Below are 23,932 nucleotides of genomic sequence, written 5' to 3' on the forward strand. Positions count from 1 at the left end.
CGTCTGCTTGGGGAGGGAGGAGGTCCATACCAGCTCTGCAAGGACGTGGGCCAGTGCTCCTTGTGCGTTTCGTATTCTCCCTACTTTCTTCCTTCCCAGCCCACACATCTGCAGCTCGCTTGTATTGCTAAGCACAACAGAAGCGGTGGAGCAGTGCACAGCGACAAGTACTGTGTATGTAGGGCACATTACTGCCTCTAGCATGACATTCTCCCTCCATACCCCTTGAAAGTCCTTCACCTTGACTCCGCTTCACTCACGGACACAGAATGGAGAGCAGCATCAGCGAACGGCACCACGTGTTGGCCTGTGCGACGACGTTGCACGTCACACTCCTCACCAGCCACTACGCTGAGGTATCCCAAAGGGACGATGCCGCGGCCGCCAGCAGCAACAACGCCGCCGCTGGGCACCGACGTGAGGCGCCACCGAGCATCAAAGCGAGCAGCAGCAGCAGCAGCAGCACCAATACAAAAGTTGCCGGGAGTGAAGAGGTCGAACTCTACAGCTGCAGCACAGCGGTGGAGCAACTGGACACAGTGGCCCGTGTGCTGTGCAGCATCCTGCGGCAGCAGAGCTCCGCCAGCGAAGGCGGGGCAGCGGACGCGGCACGGCGCATCCAAATGGCAAAGGCCGTACGAGACAATGTCGTGCCGTGGTTCGAAGTCGCGGCTGCAGCTGCAGCCGTGCAAGGGGATGAGCCACATGTCCACTGTTTGCCCACTCACTCTTCGGAAAGCCCCGGTGACAGTTACTTGAGCCTGGCTCCAGCGTTATCTATCACGACCCCGTCCTTGCATGCCGCTGGAGCGAAGGAAGGTGGTTCTCAGCGCCCCGCCGGCGGCAATGGCCGCAGAAACACACCGCAGCAGCAGCGCCCAAGCTCCGTCAGGCTCTCGACCTCGCGCAGCTCGATGCACTCCTCGTCGATGCTCTCGGGGATGCAGCGCCACATGAGTGAAATGGAGCGGGAACAGCGTCAGCTTTATCTCGCTAAAGAGCTGCCACCGTGCGAGCTGGTCATGATTCCAGGTGAGACTCCAGCGTCTGCTCCCTCGTACGTGATTTTTGTGTACCGCTTGGCTCATGAGGAGGGCGTGCTCGCCGAGCTTTCGGCCCTCTCTGCGGAAGAGCGGAGCAGCAGCGCAGAGAAGATGGATGTACCTGCAGCCGACAGCTTCGAGCCCTCTGGCAGGGAGAAGCGCGACACATGCGGCTTCCAGGCCGCCGCGATTGTCACACGCGCCTTTTGGAGCACCATTCGGCCGATCCTGCGGGACCACCTGCATGCCACCAACAGCAGCGTTGTTCCGGCCCACGTACCTGTTGTGTGGGCCATGGCAGATCCACGAATGGTAAGCGGCTTTCTTCCCTACACCTCCGACGGCACGGACCACGTTTTCTCGCCGTACGCCTGCCCCGTTCCTGTGAGTCCGTCATCCATACACATCCCTGATGAGGCAGCCGCCGTGGAACGCTGGGTGCGGCTGGTGCCACGCACCGCTTTCTATCTCTATGACCCCTCGGCCAGCAGCGCTGCTGCGCAAGACACGCTCGGTGTGTTGCAAGCACACCTGGCAAAATGGACGTACTCGCAAGCGAGCTCTCCAAGGGGACCCCGTCCGTTCAGCAGCGGAAACACGAAGAAGTCGATGCCCCCGCAGCGCGGTGGCGCCAGTCCGCAAACGGGGGCAGCGACGAAGGCAACTCGTGCGAGCGGGCCGGCGCCAAGCGGATCGCGAGGTTCTAAGAGCCGCAGCGGGCGAGGCGCCGCAGGAGTGAATGCGTCGGCACTCGCGCCGTCTGCATCGCATCAAACGGCGCTACAGTCTCGGCAGCTGAGTATGGGGATCGACCTGCAGGGGACGCCGGCGGAGTTCCCGTACTGCACTACCAACCCTCGCTCCCTCGCGTATTACCTCTACTCGAGAGGCGTAGCATCAGCATCACCACCACAGGTCGCAGCGCTGGCAGCGCCATCGCCGTCGCCAGCAGGCCTCGAGGGAGAACTGACGTTGTACCTTAGCAAGATGGCCGCCTTTCAGCAGGCAGTGATGACCGCGTCGGATGCAGATATGGCGGGATCGGCGACGGAAGGATCGTTCGAGCGGATGTGGTGTGCGCACGCGCCGCTGCTGCGGTGGGTGCACGCGTACCTGAGCGATTCAGCCGCCGCGCTGGCGGCTAGTAGCTCAGCGGTGGAGCAGGTAAGCAGCGGCGCCGACGGCGATCCTCGAACGGGGCACCAGCGCTCTTCTGTCGCATTTGAGAAGGTCGTTCACTTGTCGCTATCTCGACTTTTGCCTGACGATTCCAGGTGGCCCCTGCCTCTGTGGAAAGTGGCAGCGTTGCCCATCGCACCAGTGCCTCCCTTGACGCTGCACTGCCGCGGGCCGGATGATGCTGCCACGTCGGCAAGCGTCGCGACGGATAGCATCGTGCAGTGGGCCGCTGCTGTGCTGTCGGTTGTGGTCGATTATGGGAAGACTGCTGGTGGCACGGAGGGGAACAGCAAGGCACCCCTGATGCCGCTGCTGAGCCGCCTCGTGCGCCTCATCGACGCATACAACGGATGGTCTTTGAATAATAACCTGACCCCAGCGCGGGGCGCCAGTAACGACGGCCGAAACGGCACACGCGGTGTGGCCGCAGAGAAGGCAGCAGGTGATCACTCCGTCGATGCGTCGGCAACGGTGCAGCGGTCAATCCCATCGGCGTGCTGCACGGGTGGCGTCTTCAACATCATGAGCGCCGTTTGTGCATGGATGGCCACGGTGAGCGAGTCACTTCTGCTCCAGAAGCCCTCGTGTGAGTTAACGGCTTTGTGTGCGACGGCAGAGTCGCCGGTGTCGCGCAGCGCGGGAGGGCATCTCGTCAGCGACGCCGCAACCGCCATGTCGATCCCGCCTTCTGGGTTGTTCCGACGGTATGCGCGGCCATTTCAGAAGCTGTCGGTGCCGAGTAGCGGAGGCGCAAAGGCCCTCATGAACGCTGGGACTCTGGCGGCCACCGTTCCCCGGCTTCCCACGACTACGGAGACGCGGACCAGTGATGCAGCGGCGGCGGCAGCGCAAGAGGGGAAGCGGTGCGCCGTGACAGCGTCGGCGCGTGTTCACCACCACAACGCAGATGTGGTGCTGCCGCCGTACCCTCAGGAAGTGTCGTGGATGATTCGGCACGTCGTCGCCAAGAACGCGGGACACTTCGAAGTGAACGTTGCCCGCGGCACCGACACTGTCACTCCCACGGCGGCCCGCACGGGGTTTCCACCTTCAATGCTCGACCTGGCAACGGGGGGCTCCTCCTCGCTCGCAACGCGCCAGAGCACAATGGCCACGATGACCATCACGACGCCGAGCACCGGGCTCCTTCTGCAGCAGCAGCGGCGCCGGCTGCGCTGGCAAACATCTGGCGTCGCAGCAAAGCTTCAGCCCTACTCGCAGGGTGTACATCTCATCAAGGAGATGGCGCGCAATCTTCTCGGTCGTCGCCCGCTAGCTGAGGCGGCAGTGGCACTACAGGAAGCGCTAGAGTCAACGCTGGCCGCCCCGCAATGTGAGGTGGCCGCCGGAGAAGGACGCGGTGGAAACGTGTCGGCGCCGTCGCATCAGAGCCGGAAAAAGCACCGTGGAGGGTCAGCCGACGTTAGCACTGCGGGCACGGAGCAGGTTAGCGCGCTGGGCCTACTACAGCGCTACTTGGTCTCCGTGGACCCGATGCAAGCGCACCTGGCAACCAAGTCGAAGCCAGTAGCGCTGCAGCGCCCCGCGCTGTTGACGGAGCTTCACCAAAGCAAGGAAAGCAGCGAAAACGAAATGCTGGCGACGCGAGCGGCGGCAGAGAACCTTATGCCTCGCATTTACGAGCACATGCTTCAGCAGGCATTTCTGTATCAGCTGCTGCGAGAAACCAAGTTGCAGTCGACGCGCCATTCAGCCTCGCTGCCCAGTCATGGTCACACCTCCGCCGCGGACAGGGAGGAAGTTGTCTGCGCGGACGACGACTGGAGCGTGACGCAGCAGCTACCAGTGCAAGCCATCGCGGCGTCCATTGTTGACTTTCAGGAGCGTTTTGGTGCCCACAACGTTGCGTGGCGCTCCTGCGCCTTTCACTACCGTTCTCTCCAGTCACCAACCGCGACTGCGGCCGGTAGTGCCGGCAGAGGCATCGACGCAGTTGCGTCAACTGAGGAAGACAAAGATGGTGAGGTGCACCGCACGTCTGCCTACGCGCACAACGCCCTCAACGTGCACCCGACACGAAGAGTGACACACATGTGGGTTGCCGGGGTGGTAGTGCCGGATGTGCAGATGGCAGAGTATATCAAGAAAGGGAGAGGGCCGCACTCCGATGCGAAGGCGTGGCAAAGCAGCCGCCCCTCGCTGGGACAGCGGCGCTCGCGTAGGTGGGTAGACATGGTCCCCCGCGCAGGGACTGTGACCTCAGTGGAAGTCTACGCACTGTGGCAGTCGCTGCTACAGCAGCAGCAAGGCAGTGACGTGACGATGCAACTGCGCGCGGGGCCGGCGGAGTTGACGATGCGTGCAATGCACGACCTCATCTCCCAGTACGTGCAGCGACACGCCGAAGTGTCGACGTCACTTGTCGGCGTGAGTGGCGTGCCGTCGGCGCCTTCTGAAAGTGCAATGGCTACAGAAAGTTCCCCGATGCGCTTCGATATTCACGAGACCCTCTATCCGTTTGGCGATGCGGTGTTGGAGGTGTGGGTGAGTGAGGCACAGCGTTTGTGCCGCTACATCAAAGCCACCGAGGTCAGCGCTACTCTGCACGCGACGCCGTCGAGCACGGGAGTCGGCAACGTGCACCTGACCGTTCACTGGGATGACGGACTTCTTTTCACGTGCACACGCGGCAGCGGCAGACAAGATTGCAGCAGTATGGTTCCGCCCATCGATCTAACGCTTACCACCTGCAATGCGGTCTTTCAGTGGCGCGACGGTGAGTCACGCATCCGCCTTCGCTACTACCCGAACACCTCATCCTGCACCACGGCGGCCGCCGCGGTGTCGCTGAAGGAGCTGAGCGGGCAGCAGACAGCGACCTTGCCGCAAGGTGGCGTCATCGAGACGTGCGCAGTCCTCCTCGAGGAGCGCGTCACTCTCTACTGCGTCCACCACTGCCCAACAGAAATCACCGCAGCAACATCGGTGGAGCTGGAAGCGTCGTCCGAAAAGGAGACGAGCTGCGAGGTCGACGAGCGCACCGGCGTGGTGCAACGCTTCTACGCTTCAGGGATGCAGCAGTTGTTGTTTCCTAGCGGTGCAATCATGGTACGGCGGCCGCTGAAACCGGTCGTCGCTACGTCGGCGGCGCCCAAGTCGACGTCGCCGTATTGTGACACGTTGGTGACGCTGGACGGTCGGTGCTTTGTGTGCAACGGCAGTAGCACCGGAGGCGCCTCTGCGAACGCACCCGCTGCCGGCTCGAAGACGGTTCACCCCAGCGCGTTTCAGCGCGTACAGGTGCGCATCGCGCGTGCTAACTCCAAAGGCATGAAGAGCAGCACTGGCGCCCATGACGCGCAGGCCCCGCCCTTCATACACACCGAGATCACCTACGATGCGGTCCACCACTGCCATATACGCTCCCGCCAAGACGGCTTGACGGTGACTGAGTACGAGTCTTTGGCCTCCTACTCGGAGACCGACGCCAAAAAGAACGGCGGCCGCGCGGGCGCCATGCTTGCCCGGGTCGTCGTGTTTCCGGACGGCACCACCATCACGACGGTCGCGCCGCGCGAGGCGCGGCGGCGTGCGCTCGTGCGCCGCCCCGATGGCACTTCCGTGTCAGCGTCGCTCTCCTCCCCGACCTTGTGCGCGCTCCTGGAAGAGCTGCAGGCGGTGGAGGACAGCCTTTTCGGGGCGGCGGCTGACGCAGCAGAGCTCTCCGTGCGGTGGTGCGTGGAAGCGTCGACCATGCCTCGAGTGTATCTTGCGCCCGCTCCTGTGGGGAGCAGCGAAGAAGCGAGGGAGTGCAAGGCCCTCTTTGTTGCCGTCTTCGGTGATGGAACGATCTTGCAGCGGCGATGGGCGGCCGCGCCAACGCTTCCAGCCGCGTTCTCCACCGTAGGCACCGAGGCGAACGCGGACGAGGATGATGGTTTGGAGGGTGAGGAGGGTGGAGAAGGCGGCGCAAATAGCACCCCTGCGTACCGCGGGGGTACGTTTGAAACGGTGCTTGCACGCCCCTCCACCAGCGCCGTGCGCGTCCTTCATCAGCACGCCATCGCCACGATTGAGCCTGCTGATGTGCTCGCCACCATCACGCATGCCTCTCCTGCTGCGTACGCGGTGGGGCAGGGACTGCTGTTCTTTGATCTAGCGTGCGGCGGTGGCATGCGCCTGGTGGACGGGGCGCGGTGCGTGTGGGAGGTGCGCGGGCTGGCGGAAGCCAACGACGCACCGCAGGTGTTGTACCCGGAGCGACCAAGCACATACGAGGAATTGCTACGCGCCCTGGTGAGTCCCCACTACAGTCCTCATCGTCTGCCCCGAGCGGCGCAGCTGATGTATGCGCGCGAGCAACGGCGAGAGACCGCAGCGTACGCGCGCCAGCGGGCCACTGGGTGGTGCCCGTCTCTTCTGCGGCGAATGCGCGAGATAGCCGAGCCGTTCATTCGGACTGCGCAGCTTCTCCGCACAGACGTGTTGGCGCCCATCGAGGCAGCCGCCGCTGCAGCCGAAGAACGAGCTTTGTGCGTTTGCAGCGCTGCTGAAACGGCCCCTTCCACCACCGTCAAAGGAGGCGCCACGGCGGCGGCGCGGGCTGGCTGTTCTTCAGCGAGCATTGCACCGCAGTGCATGTCGCGCGTCTTACCAATTTGCTTTGGTCAGCTCGATAATGGCGAGGCCATCCGCTACTGGCACGTGAGCGAGGTGCTTCCCTCGCTCTCCGAGTCATGCGCATCGTCCACGCCGGCAGCAGCATCGGAGCCGCAGGTGATCCAGCGCCTGGTGCCAGGGATCTCCACGGGCAGTGTGTTAGGGTACATCAGCACTGCTCCGGGGCACATATACGGCGCTGACGCAATTGGCGTTCTTCTCTGCGGGCACCCGGCCGCAACCAGCGGCAATCGCGGTGTCCTCTGGCAGCGCTTGGCGACTGTCGCCCGACTCTCACTGCTCTTCTGTGGAGTGTTGGCGCCGGCCATACCCCCGGCCATCAGGCGACCCTTGCCTGCATCCTTTGCTTCTGGTGCTCCCTCCCCCGCTCCTGAGAGCAGTAGCGCCTACACGGCGTCCCTACCCCCGTTGGCCGTGCTCCTCAGCCATGGCAGTCGCTGGCTCCCCCCCACCCTTCAGCCACCGCAGCAGTTTGGTGCCTATCAGAGGAAGCGGCCCGCTGCCGGCGCTGGAGCAGAAGTTGAGTACGCCGATGTGGCGTGGGTGCGCGATTCAACGGCTGCCCTTTCCAACGCGGCGGCCAACACAGCTTATGTCCAATATGTGGTGGACCAAGTAAACCCCTTCACGGCTTTGAGGACCTCGCGCGCGGCGCTGCAGAGAGAGGTGGCGCGAAGGGAACTGTACCGGCACGAGCAGCTCGCACAACTGAGTCATTACCACCGTGTGCTAAGCACTCAGTGGCCGATGGAAATGCCAGCCGCGGCGCGGGAAGAGCAGGTGCGGCTGGAAATGCGCTTTGAGGAACTGCAACGTGGTCTACAGTCCGCGGCGCCGCCACCAGCAACAGTGAGTTGCCTTTCCCTCCCATCCACGATTGGTGGACCCGGCAGGAGCGAGCGCATAGTGGTGTAGAACGGTTAGCCGCAGACGTCTGTGCGACTAGCAACTAGCTCTTTCCTTTTTTTTTCTCTACGGATGTAAATGAAGCTCATGCGTGTATGCCTGTCTGAGCGCACGCTGTCGTTCTTCTGGATAAGTTTCCAGTCCCGACGCCGCGACGTCTTTGCTTGCGCGCTGGCACGTCTCTGCTCCACCGGAAAAGGAGTAGGTAAGCGTCGTGTGCTCATCCTCTGTACCCGGCTCTCGCTCATCCACTCGTTTCTTCTCGTCCCGCTCGGCAGCTGGTCGAGTCGTTTGTGGGCGTCGCTGATGTACGTTACAGCAAAGCAGAGGGAAAGGACAGCGCGCTTTTTCATGTGTGCGCATGACAGCCCACATGTGAGGAACCCCCACTCCACCCCACCCACACTCAACAAAAAACGTGGCGTTTCTTCCCGTCCCCTTTCCCCCTCTTGTAGGAGCGAGTAGGGGATGAAGATGGGCTATAAGCTTGTGTGTGTGTGTGTGTGTGTTTGAGAGTGTGGCTCTGCGAAAGCGGGCGCGTGGAGAGGTGACAAACCTCGTGCGTATGGGAATTGGTGTGGCGGAGTAAAGCGGACAGGCAGCCGTTTGCAGCGCGCGCGCCTCTAGGGACGCGTCACCCTTTTTGTACCAGGCGGCACTCACCCCCCCCCTCCCCTACCACCTTTCTCCTCCACCGGCAAGTCCTTTTATGTATTCTTGTCTTCAGTCCTTTCAGCACCACAAGCTGTACCCTCGCCGGTGGCGATGCAGGAGCGGACGCCGGCAAGCAGCTCTGCTCCATCCTTCCCTCGCACACACGGCCGCTTTCTCCTTCTTTGTCATACGCAACGGCAGCCCAGCACGCAATGCTACCGTACGGCACTCTGTGGAAGCTGGACGAGATGCTGCACGCGGCTGCGCCGCCGCCGCGTCGCACGGCCGCGATGCGTCGCCGTCAGGCGCTCTTCTACTTCTTCTGGGGAATTTCTCTTGTGTCGGTTTTCCTGGTTCCCTTTCATTACGCCTCGCTGCGACGCCTGCGTATCGACAGCGAGCGCGAGCTGCTCGGACTGGTGGCACCGACGGTGGATCTCACACAGCTCCACATGCGCCAGGACCAGGCGTTGCAGCGCCTTAGGGCGTGGAGTACAGCGCGCTGGGTCGACAAGCACCCCGACAGGTGCGAGGACGACAACGTCGGTGACGCTGACGTCACGGCCGACTTCGCGCTGGCGTTCTACCTGCATCCGTTGTCACGCACGCGCCTCGACGGCGTCTTTGCGCACCCATACGTCCGAGCGGTTGCGGGGGGTGGCGTTGGAGTGCTGTGGCCACGCCTCGGCGACGCGGCAGAGGCACGCGACGCGCTGCAGCACGTGCCGCGTGCTCGCACACTGAGTGAGGTGGCGGTGGATGCTGCGAAAGACCCATCGAATCCGGCAAAATGTTTGATTGCCCTACGGCGCGATCGCCTGCAGGCAGGTGCCGAGGGCATCAACTACGAAGAAGAAAAAGATGACCTTATCAAAGCGCTGCAGGAGACGCTTTCTCAAGAGGCGGGGCTTTACCGCATCAACGTTGGCGGGCCTTCGGATGCTGCCAAGGTGGCAGTCGATGCCGTTGATGGGCAAGCAGCGACGGATAACGTACTGGCGGCGCTTCTCTTGTGGTTGGCGGGCAGACACAAGTGCAGCCATGCGCAGGAGGAAGCAATCAGCCGCGCCTTGGCTGCGTGTCAGGCGCCGCTCTCTCGCTCCCTGCGCATGAGTTTCGACTGGAGTGCTGCACCTGGCGCCGCGCGTGCCATGACACCCATCGTGGCCACCGTGCAAGAAGAGGAAGCGGCACCGCAGTATCTGTGCCTGTGTAGCAAGCACGGCGTGCAGCCCCCAGCCGCCTTGGTGGAACCAAGCAGCGGCACGGCGACATCGCTGTTCCTCGTGGATCCTGCTCGACTCGAGGCGAGCACGCAAACATGCGCCGACGCCTGTCTGCGTAGCGGGTAGCTTGTATGGGAAGGAGAGGGAGTGATCGCCTTGCCTCGCAGCCCCTCCCCCCACACACGCACTCATTCCCCAGAAGACTCGACACCTGTGTAGTCACCAACGTGAGGCGCCGCATTTCCGTCATCTTTGGTCTCCCCCTCCCCCTCCCCATGCACACACTGCGTGTGTAGGAGGTCGCGGAGATGAGGACCCCTGCTTTGCAAGCCCCCCCCCCCTCGCGTTGGTACGGACCGTCTGGAGACGGAGGAAACCGGCAGGGGGGAGGGGGGGGGGCATAAACGACGGCGGCATAAACGTGCATTGTGTAGCGCAGTAAGGAGAAATGCCCATTCGCACTTTTCGTTGCTCTTCGCCCTTCACGAATCACGTGAGAGGGTGGCTTGGAGGTGCAACCATCAGCGAGTGGCGCAGCAAGCCTTGGCGCACACAGAAGCATACGCATACACATGCACACAGACGCGCGTCCACACCTGTTGTCGTCCATAATCACCACTCCCCCTCCTTCTCATCCCCCTCCCTCCCTTTCTCCTCCCCCCATCCACCCACAGCACGACGCACAATAGAGAGACGGCCTTGTTGTTTTGCACGCCCGCGGACTGTCCTTCCCTTTTGTTTTTCTGCCTAACGTGCTATGTGGAAGCAGACAGTCGGCGACTGGCAGGAACGGCGGCAGCGGCGTCGCGGGGGACCAATCCCTGAATCTCCTCAAGTGAACGTGCCTGACTCCGCTGATGCCACGGAGAGCATCCTACGAGGCTTTCTGCCGCGCGAGTTCCGCGATCATGTGCCGCAGTCCGCGTACCCGGCATCCGATGGACCTGAGACTCGCCCGCAGCCGTCACAGTACACACGACTGGAGCAGCAGACGCTGGGCTGCTTCATTGCCTCGACGTGGGTTGTGGTGAGTGGGGTGTCGGCTGATGACGTCCTTGATGTGCGCGACTACTTCGACGCCTACGTTGGTCGTACTGTGGCGCACTACCTGCCCCTCACCACATCTGCGCGGTCGGAGGTGTACATTCAGTTTGCGTCCCCGCTGCAAGCGGCGCAGGCGGTGCGCACCTCCTCGTACAGCTTCAACGTGGAGAAGGGGACGGCCGCAGAGAGTCTGCGCTCTTTCCCAGCCGCAGGCGGCATGCCAGAGAAGCCGCCGCGCAGTCTTGAGCTGGCTGTTGGTTGGTGCAGAGATCAGGTATTTCTTGAATGGCGCGAGCGTCTGCGACGTCAGCTGTTAGAGGCGCGGCCACAGAGCCAGGGTGGTGCGACGTTGGAGCCAGTGTCGTCGGTGGGGAAGGCACTGCACACGAGCGAGCTACCGAGCTCACGCTCGTCTGCGCCGCCGTCGCTCGAGTCTTCCGCCCGTGGTTCTGATGCAGCCGCGGCGACCGGTGGCGACGATGAAGACGCAGCCGCGCATCCGCTGCTGCCCCGTCATCGCGGGCGGCCATCAGGAACGCAATCTGTCAGTCATCGCTCTGCGACAACAGAGACGTCGCAGTCTCGCTTTTCGGAGTCCGTCTCTGCGCGGACGGGCGCCGCTGCGCCGGGTAACTCAGCAGCGGCGGTGCATCCGCTGGTGTCGGGCTCGAAGGACTACCGCCATTACAACGAGGCGTACCGCTGCGACAGCGGCTTCTTTTCCGATGGTCTCCACAGCAGCTTCAACGGCGCTGGCAAGCAGCACACAACGCTGCTCAGTCTTTTCTTTCACCCGTGCTCATCCTCGCCCAGCGCGCGGTGGACGCGTTTTCTCTACTACCCTCTCCGATTCGTGGTTCTCCTGTCATGGACCTTGTGGAATATGCTGGCACAGCTCCTACCATCTCGATCGGCCGTTGTCTTGAAGGAGAGACCGGCAAGTCGGCGCCAGCCCGAGGCCGCGCCTGGTGGGGTCACCCCTGCCGCGGCCACGCAACCGCTGTCACCACCAAGGGTAATACCCCAGACGTCACGGTGGAGGCTGCGTCGATCGCTGCGTGCCTCTGACGTGGTACCGGCCTCCGCGTCGCCGTTTGAGTACATGTCGTTTCTCTTGTACAAGTACATCCCGTTTGCACCAGAGCCAGAGGACGTTGACGTGGCACTGTGGAGTTGGCTCGTCCTGCACAATCCGTACCCGCAGCAGAGTCTTCGACTGCTGAAGCAGAGTCTACTGGTGCGGCAGCGGGTCGTGAGCGCCATGACAGGACGTCTTCAAGCCGATGGTGGCCTCGACGTCGCCGCTGCGGACGTGTCGCAGTGGACAAGCTTCGAGAAGGTAGGCGTCATGGGTGGGGAGCGGCTCACCGGGTGGGAAGCGCAGCAGCCGGTGAAGTGTCGTCAGGAGCTACCGGTGCTGCTGGCGTGGAGGCCTGCATGGTGGTTCGCGCGCTACTCCTCCCTCTCTCTTTTTATGCTCGTGGCGCTAGTCTACTGGTACGCCTAGGTGACTCAGCAACGTTTGTGACGGGGCGGAGCAGTGCTCGGCGCCTGCCCAGTTGTCCGTGTGCGTCTGGGTTTTTTTTTGATGGTGGTCGTGATGATGATACGGGATTCGTGGTATCGGGAATCGCATCGAAACCAATGCGATACGCGGCGGCACCTGCCCGAAAGCCGCGTGCAGAGACATCTTCTACTTCGATAACTGGGTGTGGGCGTGCTGCACCGAAATCACGCGACACGCATACCCTCTTCCGGCCTTGCCATCTGACGCGACTTTGTCTCATTGCCCCACCCCACCCCCACCCGTCCACGCTCTCTGGTGTCTGGTATTTCATGCATAGCAAGGTGGGGGTGAGGTGGCACAGCATGAGGTGGAAGCTGAGAGCGTTGCTAGTGATTTGTGCCCCGTGCATATCCCGCCCTGCTCATCGCGCAGACACTCGCCAACGGCTGTCGGAAGCGAGCATAAAGTTCGTCGTCGCACTTGAGCATTCCTTTGCTGCCGTACCCACATCTTGCAATGCAACCGGCAACTGACGCCATCTCGCCCCTCCTCCCCCCTCCCCCACCCTACTTTTCGCTCTCTCATTCTCCTTTGTTGCCATCCTCCTCACATGGCCGCGCGCATGCGAATCCGATCTATTGACCTCCCCGGCCCTTACCTTGTCGCCTTGATGTCCTACGCCTCTTGCTCTTCACATATGCCTCTTACTTGACGGCACACACACACACACATGTACGCGCATTATATACGTGTATATACGTACACCCACATACGCACGAGATGTCTTCCGCGTCAGCCATCGTTTGAGTCAGGTTGTCTGTCTGTGTGTCTGTGTCATCAGTACGTGTAACGAAGGCACCCCCGACCCACAAGCAGGACGAAAGAGAACGCGATCAACACTCTCAGTGCACTCTACCTTCCTTGAAAAAGAGCTGTCCCTTCCGTGCTCTCTTGCCTATTCTTTGTGTCTGTTTTTCGGATTGCGTGCCTGTGCATATTGACTCCTCTGTCTCCGTCACTCTGCACAGTCTACATCGACCTTTTTCTTGTGTGTGTTTCTTGTCCTTCCTCTAGTGCGCTGTCTCCAGCGTCTCCTCCCTTGATTCAGGCTTGTCATAATAGCATCTCCAACCCCCCCCCACACACACACTACCGCTCAAACACGCACACCGGCCTTTGAGGTTGTCAACCTCAACAGAAAACGTACCTCTACATTTTTCTATTGTTTCTTCCTGTCTAGCTCGCCGACTCCTCGTCTTCCTCCACACCCATCAGCGTCTCTCGGCTCCTCCTCTCTCATCTGGGCACGGAGAACACCTCCCTTCGCCACCAGGCATACTTCGTTGAAAAGAAGTATGAAGCACGCGTAGACAAGTGCAATCGTGCAACCCGTGGACACCATAACGCTAACCCCTCCCCCTCCAACAACGAAAAAAAGAAAACAGAATTGTCTCTTACCCTATTTTTTATCGTTGTTTTGGGTTACTTTGTTATTTTCTATTCTTTCCTTCTCTTATCTCTCTGCCTCTCTCGACATCCCATCGTCGTCCCTCGGTGTTTTTCTGTCGCTCCCTCTCCCTCCGTTTCTTCCTTTTTCTTTGTGGGGAGGTAAGAGAGTGTCATGCGAGCGGGTGTGACTTTTGTATGTTAGCATCACTGGTTTCCCCTGTCCCCTTTTCCCCACGCTTTCCTTGCGCGCTCTCCTTTTTGGACTTCGCCGTTTTGCGCACGTGACACTGACAGCATCATTGACGCTCGCAGGTGAAGCCGGTGGTGCGAAGCAAAGAAAAACCCGCTGAAAAGGTCGCGAGCAGCACGCACTCCCCTCCCCCTCCTCCTCTCTCCCCTCCACCTTTTCCGGTCGCCATTGCAGTACTTTCCACCGAACGGTAAGAGCTGCTGCACTCGTCCCCTTGGGCTCGGTATGCCTCGCCAGCATCATCATCTTCACGTTGGTGGCACCGTGTCGGCAGCCGTCCGTGCGCTCGCCGTCGCCGTCGCCGCCCTCGTCATCTCTGCAGGTGCCGCGGCAGCCATCAAGGTGAGCTTCGTCTCCGATGTGCACTACGATCCAGCTTACGGTACGGCTAGCGCCCATGGCACCTGCAACACCACGTCGGCCTCGCCCTTTGGCCAGCCCGGCTGTGACTCACCCGCAGCGCTCCTGGCCATTGCCACCAGCGACATCATGATGCAGCGCCCCACCTACACGTTCTTCGCGGGTGATTGGCAGCGGCATGGTATGAGTTCCACGTCGCTGACAACGTCCGACGTGTTTGAGCCGCTGTCGCAGTACTTTGCGCGCATCATGGATGTCTCTAAGGACCCTAGCTTCAACAGACCGCCCATGACGACCGTCCTCGGCAACAACGACGTCATTCCAAACTACTTCTTCAACATCACGGCCACCCCGCACACCACCCTGAATACGCAGATCGGCATAATGGAGCATTACAAGCTGCTGAACACGACGCAAGGAACGGTGATGTCCGAGTGCGGCTACTACAGCGGCATCGCCAGCGCTCATCTGCGCGTACTGGGCGTGCACACCCTGGTGTGGACATACAATCTGTCACCGGCCCTTCCCGACACCGAGACGGACCCGTGTGGACAGCTGGCCTGGATGGAGAGCGAGATCAACGCGGCTCGCGCTGCAGGGCAGAAGGTGATCATCATTGGTCACATCCCTCCACAGCCCGATGTCTTCCGCGTAATCAACCGCGGCGCCGTCGGCCCCGTGGAGGACGACATGTACTGGAAGCCCATGTACCAGAACGCCTACACCTCCCTGCTGTCGAGCAACAGGGACATCATTGTCCTTCAGCTCTTCGGTCACAGCCACCGCTTTGCTGTCCTCGGCGACGAGGAGATGGGGGTGCCGCTCATCGTCATCAACGCCATGACCCCGCTGTACGGCAACCAGCCCGCGTACCTCATCGGCGACTTCGACACGGCCACGTGGAAGCTCAAGACCTTGAGGCAGCGGTTTGCCCAAGCCGCCTTTGTTCAATGGAGCAGTGGTCTGGAGGTGGCCGCCGCCCTTGGCATCACCGATTTTTCCAATGTCTCGGCGATTCATGCGGCAGTGGCGAAGATGTTCACAAACGACACACTGTTTGAGAACTACATGACCCTCCGCACCGGTGGCGTGGTCGACGACCCGTGCACGACGACGTTCTGCCGCGTGTACACGGTTTGCGCGATGCTCTACGCCACGCACAACAACATCAACAGCTGCGTGCGCTCGCAGATCCCGTCGTCGTCGTCGTCATCGGAGCCAATAGACAGCAGCGACAGCGCCCCGTCCCCGACCCCTGGCCCGTCTATGCACATCGATTCAAAGCCACAGTACCACATCCGTCCGCCGACGAACTGGATCAACGACCCCAACGGCCCCTACCGCGACCCCGTCACCGGCAAAATTCACCTGTACATGCAGTACAACCCCAACGGTCCGCTCTGGGGTGACATTGCATGGTACCACGTGACGTCGGACGACTACGTCAAGTGGACGATCCCGAGCACGCCGATCGCGACGTACGCCGACAGGTGGTACGACAAGTGGGGCGCCTACTCCGGCACCATGATGAACAACAACTACAGCGAGCCGGTCATGGTGTACACCTGCACCGAGCCGGAGAACATCCAGCGGCAGTGCGTCGCGACCATCTCGCCGAGCGACCTGGCCGGCAAGCGCACACTGAGCTTCTTCGAGAAAAGCCCGCTGAATCCCATCCTCACCGAGGAGAGCGTGCCCGGGCTGGTGGGTCTGGGCAACTTCCGCGACCCGACGGAGTGGTGGCGGGACCCCGCCAACCCCAGCCAGTGGCTCATCGCGTTCGCAGCCCGCATCAAGGACAGAGACGGCGACAACGCGCACATCGTCCTGTTCAGCACCACCGACCCCAGCTTCCAGAGCGGCTACAGCTTCTCCCACAGCCTCTACGTCTACAAGTACGACCTGGACCACATGTTTGAGTGCCCCGACTTCTTCACGCTGAAACAGGGCGGCGAGCACTACCTCAAGGTCTCCACCATGCCCTCGCACCGCGACTACATCGTCTACGGCTCCTACCAGGCTGACCCGGTGACCGGCAAGTACGTCTTCATCGCGGACCCCGCGCGCAGCTTCACCTTCATCGACTACGGCCCGTTCTACGCCTCCAAGACCTTCTACGACCCCATCCTCAAACGCCGCATGATGTGGGGCTGGACCAACGACGAGCTGAGCAACGAGCAGATCACCTCGCAGGGCTGGTCTGGTGTGCAGAACCTGCTGCGCGGCATCGAGTACGACAGCGTCGAGAAGAAGATCAAGACGTACCCGATCGCGGAGCTGAAGGGGCTGCGTCTGAGCCACCTCTATTCGCGTCCGGAGACCGACCCGCTCGTGCTGGTGGATGGCACGCCACAGATCCTCATCACGGCCGGCGCGAATGCCACTCGTCAGCACGAGATTATCGTCACCTTCAAGCTTTCCAGCATGGATTCCTTCAAAGGAAACACCTACTACACCGAAAGTGCCGCGCCCGAGTTCGGTGTGATGATCCGTACCAACGCGGACCTCAGCCAGTACACGACCGTCTCGGTACGCATGCCGGCGGCGGTGCGGCAGCCGATCTCCAACCGCGCGCAGGACACGACGTGGGCACCCATCAAGATGTACCCTGGCTCTGGCACCAATGCCGCGAGCAACTGTAGCGCGGAATGCGCAAAGGAGCGCACGTGCGTTTCGTGGACGTACACCACCTCGCCGTCATCGACGTGCGCCCTGTACTGGAAGACGAGCCGGCGCGTGTACAACGCGACCGCGCACAGCGGCACAGTGAACATCCCCTTGCTATATATGGACCGCACCCATTCCGGCTCTATCGGTTCCCGACAGCCTCTCCTTGGCCGCTCGCCTGTGAAGCAGACGAACCCTAACGTGGTGCGTCTGCACATCTTCGTTGACGACAGCGTCATCGAGGTCTTCAAGGATGGCGGTCTGGAGACCATGACTGGTCGCCTCTACCTCCCTGGCGGCGAGTCGCAGACGGGCATCGCTGTGTACAGCAAGAACATGGGCAGCATCACCGTCACCGCCTCAGCCGAGATCTTCTCGATGGACTCAGCGTTTGCCGCGGAGGCTGGCCCTAATTTGATCCGCACCTACACAAACAGCTACTACAACCTACTGTCAGCTCTGGGTGTCGCCAGCTAGGATGAACGTGGCGCGCTCGGAGGCACGCTAGCAGACGAAGGCGGGTGGAGAGTAAACCGCGTCTCCAAGGCTCGCCCGTGCCCAGGCCTCCATCGTGCCGACAGCACACATATGAGGGGTCGGGCCTCCCCCCTCCTCGCTGCGTTGGGGCTTTATTCACCTCTTGCTTTTTTTTCGGTTGTACGGCAGCTCCGTGTGTGGCACATTTTTTAGCTGTCTGTTTCCTCGGTGGCGCAGGACGTGTGCACATGCCGGATGACGGTGCCGTCACAACGCTCCCGCAGCTCTCCCGCTGGGGTATGCAGGCAGCGACTCTTCCGCCTCGCGAGGCTCCCTTACCCGGTGTGGACAGGTGGTGCGACGCAGACAGACATCAAGTCAGGCGCGGCCGCGATGCTCCACGCTACTAACACACTCATGCACACGGCAACAGCAGTCCGTGACCCCCTTGCCCGCAGCGATCACACTGAGTGTGAAGCAGTGGAGCTGGGGCTTGACGTGCTGCGGGCTCGCCCTACCTCCTCATGGTGCTCGGCACGGGCCCTACAGCGATGGAGGGTGGCATGTCGCGACGTACCTGGGCACCGGCGCTTGCGCTGCTGGCCCGCCGCCTTCGCGCTTCCGCTAGTCGCTGCGCGTTGTGAAGTGGAACGCAGGGGGGGGGGGGCGAAGCTGGCAAGGTGGCGATAAACCGGCAACGGCAGAGTAGCTGCCGCCATCTCCACGCATTACGGGACCCGGTCACCGATCTCAGGCGCCAAGCCGGCATCCTCTATTACCCGCACGACGGACGCCACCGTCTCCGCCCTCGAGCAGGACCCTAGACGGGGTAGGACAGGAAGAGCCCGTACGATGCATGGCGCCAATTCGACGGCAGATGGCTCGTCCTAGAGGACCAGGGATGCAGCCGTGGTGCAGCAGAGGTACTACGGTGAGCTGTGGTTGTGTGTCCGCGTAAACTCTTGGCTGGCGTGTTCGTGGTGATGAACGGAGCACGTTCAGCGCACACGTTCAACAAAAGGAGCGCTCTTTCCGCGTTCAGATATTTTTTGTTTGTTTTCGTTTTGGCACTTTTCGCAATTTAAGTTTGGGCGTGTGTACGTAATGAACGAGAGACGTGTGGTGTGGAAGGGCCCTGGAGCGGAAGCGAACAGCAAAGAGGCGAAGGGCAACGCTCTTGTTCGGCTCGGCACCTCCTCCACTCATCATACAGACGTGCACGCGGAGGATGAGACGAAAACGACATTGCCCTCACTCTTCTCCGCTTCTGCCCATGCACTCTCTCTACTTGGTGCCGGTGCGCATGGCATCAACGAAGGGGCGCAGAGATTTGCAGGAGAAGCTGCGCGTACAAGTTGGCCACGTCTTTTTCTCTCCCCCTCCCCTCCCCTCCCCTCTATTCCTTTCCTTTTGTACTCTGCTGCCTGTGTAGCGGTTCCCCCCCCCCCCGCCCTCACATGCACGCACATAAACTGATAAGATAAAGTCAGCACGCGATCGTGTTCGTCCATCTCAGGTAGACGCCAGAATAGTAGCGGGGGGGAGACAGCTGGCGTGTTCAAGCGCTGGCTCCGCGAAGCCTCACAGGGGGGTCTTTCCGCTCTTTCCTTTATTGCCTCTTGCCGCTGTGACGCGCTTGCGCACGCGGCCAAGCTAGCCAAAAAAAAAGCGGCGGTGGTTGCACGGAAAGCTCTACGCTTCCCCCGCCCCCGAGTCCCAGCGCCGTGGCTTTGGATGCTACTTCACCTAACTGGTGCTCTCTTCCCTCTTTCCTTTTCTCCGATCCCTTCCTCTTGTGTTCGCTTTTGCCGTGCCCACCCTCTGCAGCCGGCCCACAGGCGCGCAAACGCACACATAATTCGGATGAACAGCCCCGCAGTGCACTCGCGTAACGTCTTTTTAGCACCGTAGGCGATTCATAGACGCCTCCATCGCTGAGGAACTCATAGAGAAAGCGGGGTGCATCTGGCACCATCACAACGCACAAGACACACATAAATACAGCGCCTTCATGGTCACTCAGCTCGCTGCCTCACCGCCTGCGCAGCGGCCGCCGGATCAGCATCATGAACAAACCACTGACACCCCACCGCCGCGCCGGCCCTCATCAATGTCCCTCGTCGACTTCTCCTTCACACAATTCTTCATTGCGTTGGACGAAGCGGCAGCTGAGGAGCAGCGCGCCACTGCGGAGGCCATCGCCGCGGCCCCTGCAACCGCCACATCAACGTCCAGCGCCGTGCTACCTGCGACAATGCCACACACAACGCAGCCCCTCGCTAGCGCTGCCACTCTCTCCTTGCACGACTGCGTCCTTCTCAAGCTAAGTCTAACGTGCGCCCTCTGCGGCCGACTACTCCGACACCAGCCGGCCGCCATCGAAACCTGCGGTCACTGCTTCTGCTACGAGTGCATCAACAACGCCCTGGAGAATGGATGTGCGCCGCGGATGATAGAATGGCCGTGGTGTACGCTGGAGAAGGAGGTCGGCGCCGCTGAAGTGCGATGGGCTGCCGCGACTGTGGTGTCCACGTCCGCGAAATCATTGCGCGCCAGCACAGCGGCAACCACTCCAGGAGGCGCTCCGCAAGCAACCGAGGAGACTGCAGATAGACATCACGATTGCGATGAGGTGCAAGTCGCGGTCCCTCTAGGGTCCCGGGCTGCACGCTCTACCGATGCGCAGTCGTCACGTCAGCCGCGCAAATGGCGCAAGGTGCGTCAGATGTGCCCACTGTGTCTTGGCCCTGCCTTTAAGTGGATGCTCGTTCCCCTGCAGCCGCTCGCAGACCTCTGCAACTCTCTACATTCGGCGTACCCAGGGCTGGAGGGGGCGCTTGGGCGGCTCACAGCAACTACGTCGAACAGCGCTGCGTTCATCACGGAGTCACGGGCAGCGTCTGCAAACTGTGGCGAGGCAGGAGGAGAAATCGACGGCGACATGCAGTGGCATGGGCAACCTGCCAGCGATTCGGCTGGCCTCATCACAGCCGCCTTCGCGCCTCGTTCGTCAGTGCCCGGTGCTGAAGACTGGCGGAGCACTCAGGACGAGGAGGCGGAGCGGCGCCGGCGCCGCAGCACCGGGGGGGCGCGGAAAGAAATCACGTTTGCTGTCGACATTGCATCGCGAGTGCCGAGCATTCCAGCCCCGGTCGCCGCCGACGCCCAGGCGACTGTGAGTAAGACCTCTGGCCCTGCCGCTGATATCGCATGCGTGGCGCACAGCGCGGGCGTAGAAACCATCGAGGAAGAGACGCCCAACTCAGCCGAGGCTGAGGAGCAGGACGGCGGCGTGGCAGGGGCAGCAGTGGCGGCGGTTCTCCAGCTCAGTGCCGATTTGATTCCCTCGCCAGGCGGCATCCCTGCTCCAGCGCTCTCCGCGGCAACGACGGAGGCGCCGCGCAACATAGTCTCCTCCAGTTCGTGGCAGCGCAGTGCTGCGCTCAACGCGCTGGACCCAACGCCGCTGTGCCGAGAAGAGGTGCTGGGGCACTCGCCTACAAATGCCAGAGAAGACGAGGACACTCAGCAGGGTGGAGAGGGGGACGTGGATGCGGTGGTTAACCTTTACTTGGCGCCTGTCCACCAGCACGAGAAGGGTGCGAAGGGCACCGCAGTCGCGACAGCCAACGCGGACGCTCCTCAGCCCCTGCTTCCGTTTTTCACAGCCCAACGCCACCACTGCCTCTTACTTGACACTGTACCTACGCCATCGGACAAAAGCGGCGTGCTGTGGCCGGTGACGACGTCTCCAACGAGAAAGGAGGAGGCGGATGGACGGGCGCCGCCATCAGCGCGGCTGTCGGCGCCCCTCGGCAGCATCGACGCGATCCTGCGTGCGCGCGCCTCTTCCACATCCGGGTGGTCTGTCGTGTGGGACGGGGTGGAAGAAAGGAAAAGCGACGACAGCAGTGACAGTGACGAAGGCTGTCCCACTACCCGGGCACCATCGAGTCAATGCCCCTACTCCACTGTACAAGTCGCTGAGGTAGGTGAAGATGAGTGCGCTGCCCGGGGAGAAAGGAGAGGCAACGGTGGTGTCGATCGCGAACATCGACGCCCTATCCCGGCGAATGCTTTCTCAGGCGTGAGCCGTCACACCGTGAAGGATGCGCTGACCTTCGTGCACATGCAGGATGTTTGGGAGTTGCACACAGCACTAGTCCGTCGACATCCCCGACTGCCTCCGTGTTTTGCCGCCCTGCGGCACGGTCGCGTTCGCTGGCAGGCAGACGTAGCAGCAGAAGAGGATAGCAGCGAGTGTGCAGTTGACTCGACATGCAACGGTGCTCCGCACCCACCGCCGCCGATCCTTTGCGTGGTGGGGCACTACCCACAGCAGTCGTGCCGAAGCGACCCATCAGGCTTGCGTCTCCTCCCTAAGCTCACCCCAACCGCCTGTACAGCTCTCGTGCTCGGTGTCCCATGCGTGGACATGACGTGGGTCGCGTCTCCGACGTCTTCGCCTTGGACGGCGCACGCCGTCTCTGGGTGGCAAACGAGCACCGCTGTCGTGGATGGCACACCATCGCCTTTGGTGCGTGAGCGGCAGAGGCCGAATGCATTCCAGAACGCGCTGGAGCGACTGACGGCGGCGTCTGGCGCTTCTTCCCAGCCACAGCGCCTCGCAGAGTCACTGCCGGGCTCGTGGATGGCCACAACGCAGCGCGCTCTCTTGGCCCACCTACACCCCACCGCGCAACCGCGCAACACTCAAAACGGCTCTGATACGACTGCGACCCACGCTGCCGTAGATACGTACGTGTTCTTTCTCCTGCCAGACGGCGCCACGCGGCAGCTGGGTGAGATGCTCTACCAACAGTGGACCCGTGCAGCGTTGTGGCAGTCACCGCAAGCAATGGGTGCGCCTCCGACGGTGGTGGCGCCTCTCTCATTATCGTCGCGCAAGCGACGCAGAGATGGGGTGCCTTTCAGCGGCATCATACACGGTATCGGCAATTGGTCGGCGACGGATGGCCACCCGCAACGAGCTTGGCGACGTCTGCTGCTGGTGGCCGGTGGCGCAGCAGTGGAACTTTCGTGGACGCTCTTCGAGGCCCTTGTGGCAACCGCCGCTGCCTTGGAGGACGGCGACAGCGTGGTAGAGGGGCGCAGCGCGACAGACACGGACTCTTTGGTAAAGGCGCTGGCTTCACACCTTCGGCATCGACGCACCAGTGGCACCGGCAGCTTGTGGATCCATGTAGACGTGGCGGACTGCTGGCGAGAGCCATCGCCGCCGCCGTCGGCAGCGAGCCCAGTCCGCTCCTGCGGTGCCCAGCACACATTCTTCCTCCTCTACAGCATGGCGGTGGCACGCGATGTTTTCGCGCAGCTGGTAGCAGAGAAAAATGTGCGCGGGAAAACGCCGCGCACGTCGCCCTCTTCTTCATCGCCGGCGTCAGGAGATGACAGCACCGCTCGCACCCGGGCGTATTTGCGACGCTTCAAGGTTTTTCTCGATCGTCTCGCAGCGCTCGTCGCCGTCGTAGCGGCGCCGGTTCTTCCTGGCAGCGCCTCTTTGTATGGAGGCGCGTCACACCGGCAGGAGGCTCGCCCGTCCAGCTGGTTATTGGAGAACATTGCGCAAGGGCGCCGCTGTGCCGGCAGCAGCGTCAACATCTCGGCGCTGTCGCCAACTCAAGAAGATGCCGGCGACGTCAGCGCGTCATCCATCATCACAGCCGAAATGCGGAGCAGCGGCGAACGGGCAAGGAGGCGGCTCGATGCTGCTGCTTTCTCGATGGGCGAGTGCGGCGCAGAGGGCGAACGGCAAGTCGAAGGAGCTGCGGCTCTTCCAGCGCAGCGAGCTGGAGTGTACCGTAGCTTGCTCTACACCGACACTCCGTAGCGGCCAGGCACCTGCTCGGCTTACGAGCACGCGCCCCGGCCCGCGCTCACGGATGGGCTCTCACCAGGATGCACAGAAGCACGCAAAGTAACGACAAGAAAACCAGCGTGGTGGCACGCCCTTTGCTCACGCATGCGCAGGGCTCGTGGGGTGTGTACGTGTATGCCTGTTGTTTGCGTTTCGCCGACCACCCCGGCGCGAGCATGTAAGGCTTGTGTGGGTGCATGACGTGGAGTCGCTCTCTGGTGGGGCGTGTCCCCTCCTCTTCCCACGTCTCTTTTCACTAAGCACGACTCTTTCCTCTCTCTCTATCTGTGCATGGTCGTGTCCCTCTGTCCACGCGTTTTTCTTCTCTTGCCCTCGCTTGCCGGCACGTGGAAGTGTGGGTCCTCCTCATGCGCTGTTCCAAGTAAAGATATATATCTACATATACACATCGGCAGCAAGCTGACGGGTGTCTAGCGCACTGCGGCAGCGCCCTGTATGTAAGTGTCTGTGCGTGTGTGTGTGTGTGTGTGTGTGTCTTGCCTCCCTCCCATATTCGGCGCCTTCTCTCCTCTCTGCACCCTTGATGAAGAAACAGAAAAAAAGGGGAAAGACGACCAACACGCATATATACGATAACACGGCAAGTAATCTTAATAGCAACGAATAAAACCAGGGAGGCACACGCGACGC

General features: G+C 61.7%; 6 protein-coding genes across 7 annotated transcripts; all 6 read left to right on the top strand.

Annotated features, from left to right (window-relative positions):
• Positions 1–269: 269 nt before the first annotated feature.
• Positions 270–7,778, top strand: LDBPK_350610 (hypothetical protein, conserved; the record flags this gene model as incomplete). The annotated part of the gene is made up of 1 exon (XM_003864601.1): positions 270–7,778. The coding sequence occupies one exon, from the start codon at positions 270–272 to the stop codon at positions 7,776–7,778; it is 7,509 nt and encodes a 2,502-aa protein (XP_003864649.1).
• An 857-nt stretch (positions 7,779–8,635) lies between these two features.
• On the top strand, positions 8,636–9,775 carry LDBPK_350620 (hypothetical protein, unknown function; the record flags this gene model as incomplete). Its single annotated transcript, XM_003864602.1, has 1 exon — positions 8,636–9,775. The coding sequence occupies one exon, from the start codon at positions 8,636–8,638 to the stop codon at positions 9,773–9,775; it is 1,140 nt and encodes a 379-aa protein (XP_003864650.1).
• Positions 9,776–10,406: 631 nt separating this feature from the next.
• LDBPK_350630 (hypothetical protein, conserved) lies at positions 10,407–12,200 on the top strand (the record flags this gene model as incomplete). The annotated part of the gene is made up of 1 exon (XM_003864603.1): positions 10,407–12,200. One exon carries the CDS (start codon positions 10,407–10,409, stop codon positions 12,198–12,200), a length of 1,794 nt encoding a protein of 597 aa, XP_003864651.1.
• Positions 12,201–14,124: 1,924 nt separating this feature from the next.
• LDBPK_350640 (beta-fructofuranosidase-like protein) lies at positions 14,125–17,403 on the top strand (the record flags this gene model as incomplete). 2 transcript variants are annotated; one of them, XM_024473488.1, is made up of 1 exon in its annotated part: positions 14,125–17,403. In XM_024473488.1, one exon carries the CDS (start codon positions 14,125–14,127, stop codon positions 17,401–17,403), a length of 3,279 nt encoding a protein of 1,092 aa, XP_024329258.1. Both variants share the same exon structure in this region, with proteins under 2 accessions (XP_024329258.1, XP_003864652.1).
• Positions 17,404–18,507: 1,104 nt separating this feature from the next.
• Positions 18,508–18,879, top strand: LDBPK_350660 (hypothetical protein, unknown function; the record flags this gene model as incomplete). The annotated part of the gene is made up of 1 exon (XM_003864606.1): positions 18,508–18,879. One exon carries the CDS (start codon positions 18,508–18,510, stop codon positions 18,877–18,879), a length of 372 nt encoding a protein of 123 aa, XP_003864654.1.
• A 535-nt stretch (positions 18,880–19,414) lies between these two features.
• LDBPK_350670 (RING finger protein, conserved) lies at positions 19,415–23,254 on the top strand (the record flags this gene model as incomplete). Its single annotated transcript, XM_003864607.1, has 1 exon — positions 19,415–23,254. One exon carries the CDS (start codon positions 19,415–19,417, stop codon positions 23,252–23,254), a length of 3,840 nt encoding a protein of 1,279 aa, XP_003864655.1.
• Positions 23,255–23,932: the final 678 nt, after the last annotated feature.

The sequence above is a fragment of the Leishmania donovani genome, chromosome 35, assembly GCF_000227135.1.
Source record: "Leishmania donovani BPK282A1 complete genome, chromosome 35".
NCBI lineage: Eukaryota > Euglenozoa > Kinetoplastea > Trypanosomatida > Trypanosomatidae > Leishmania > Leishmania donovani.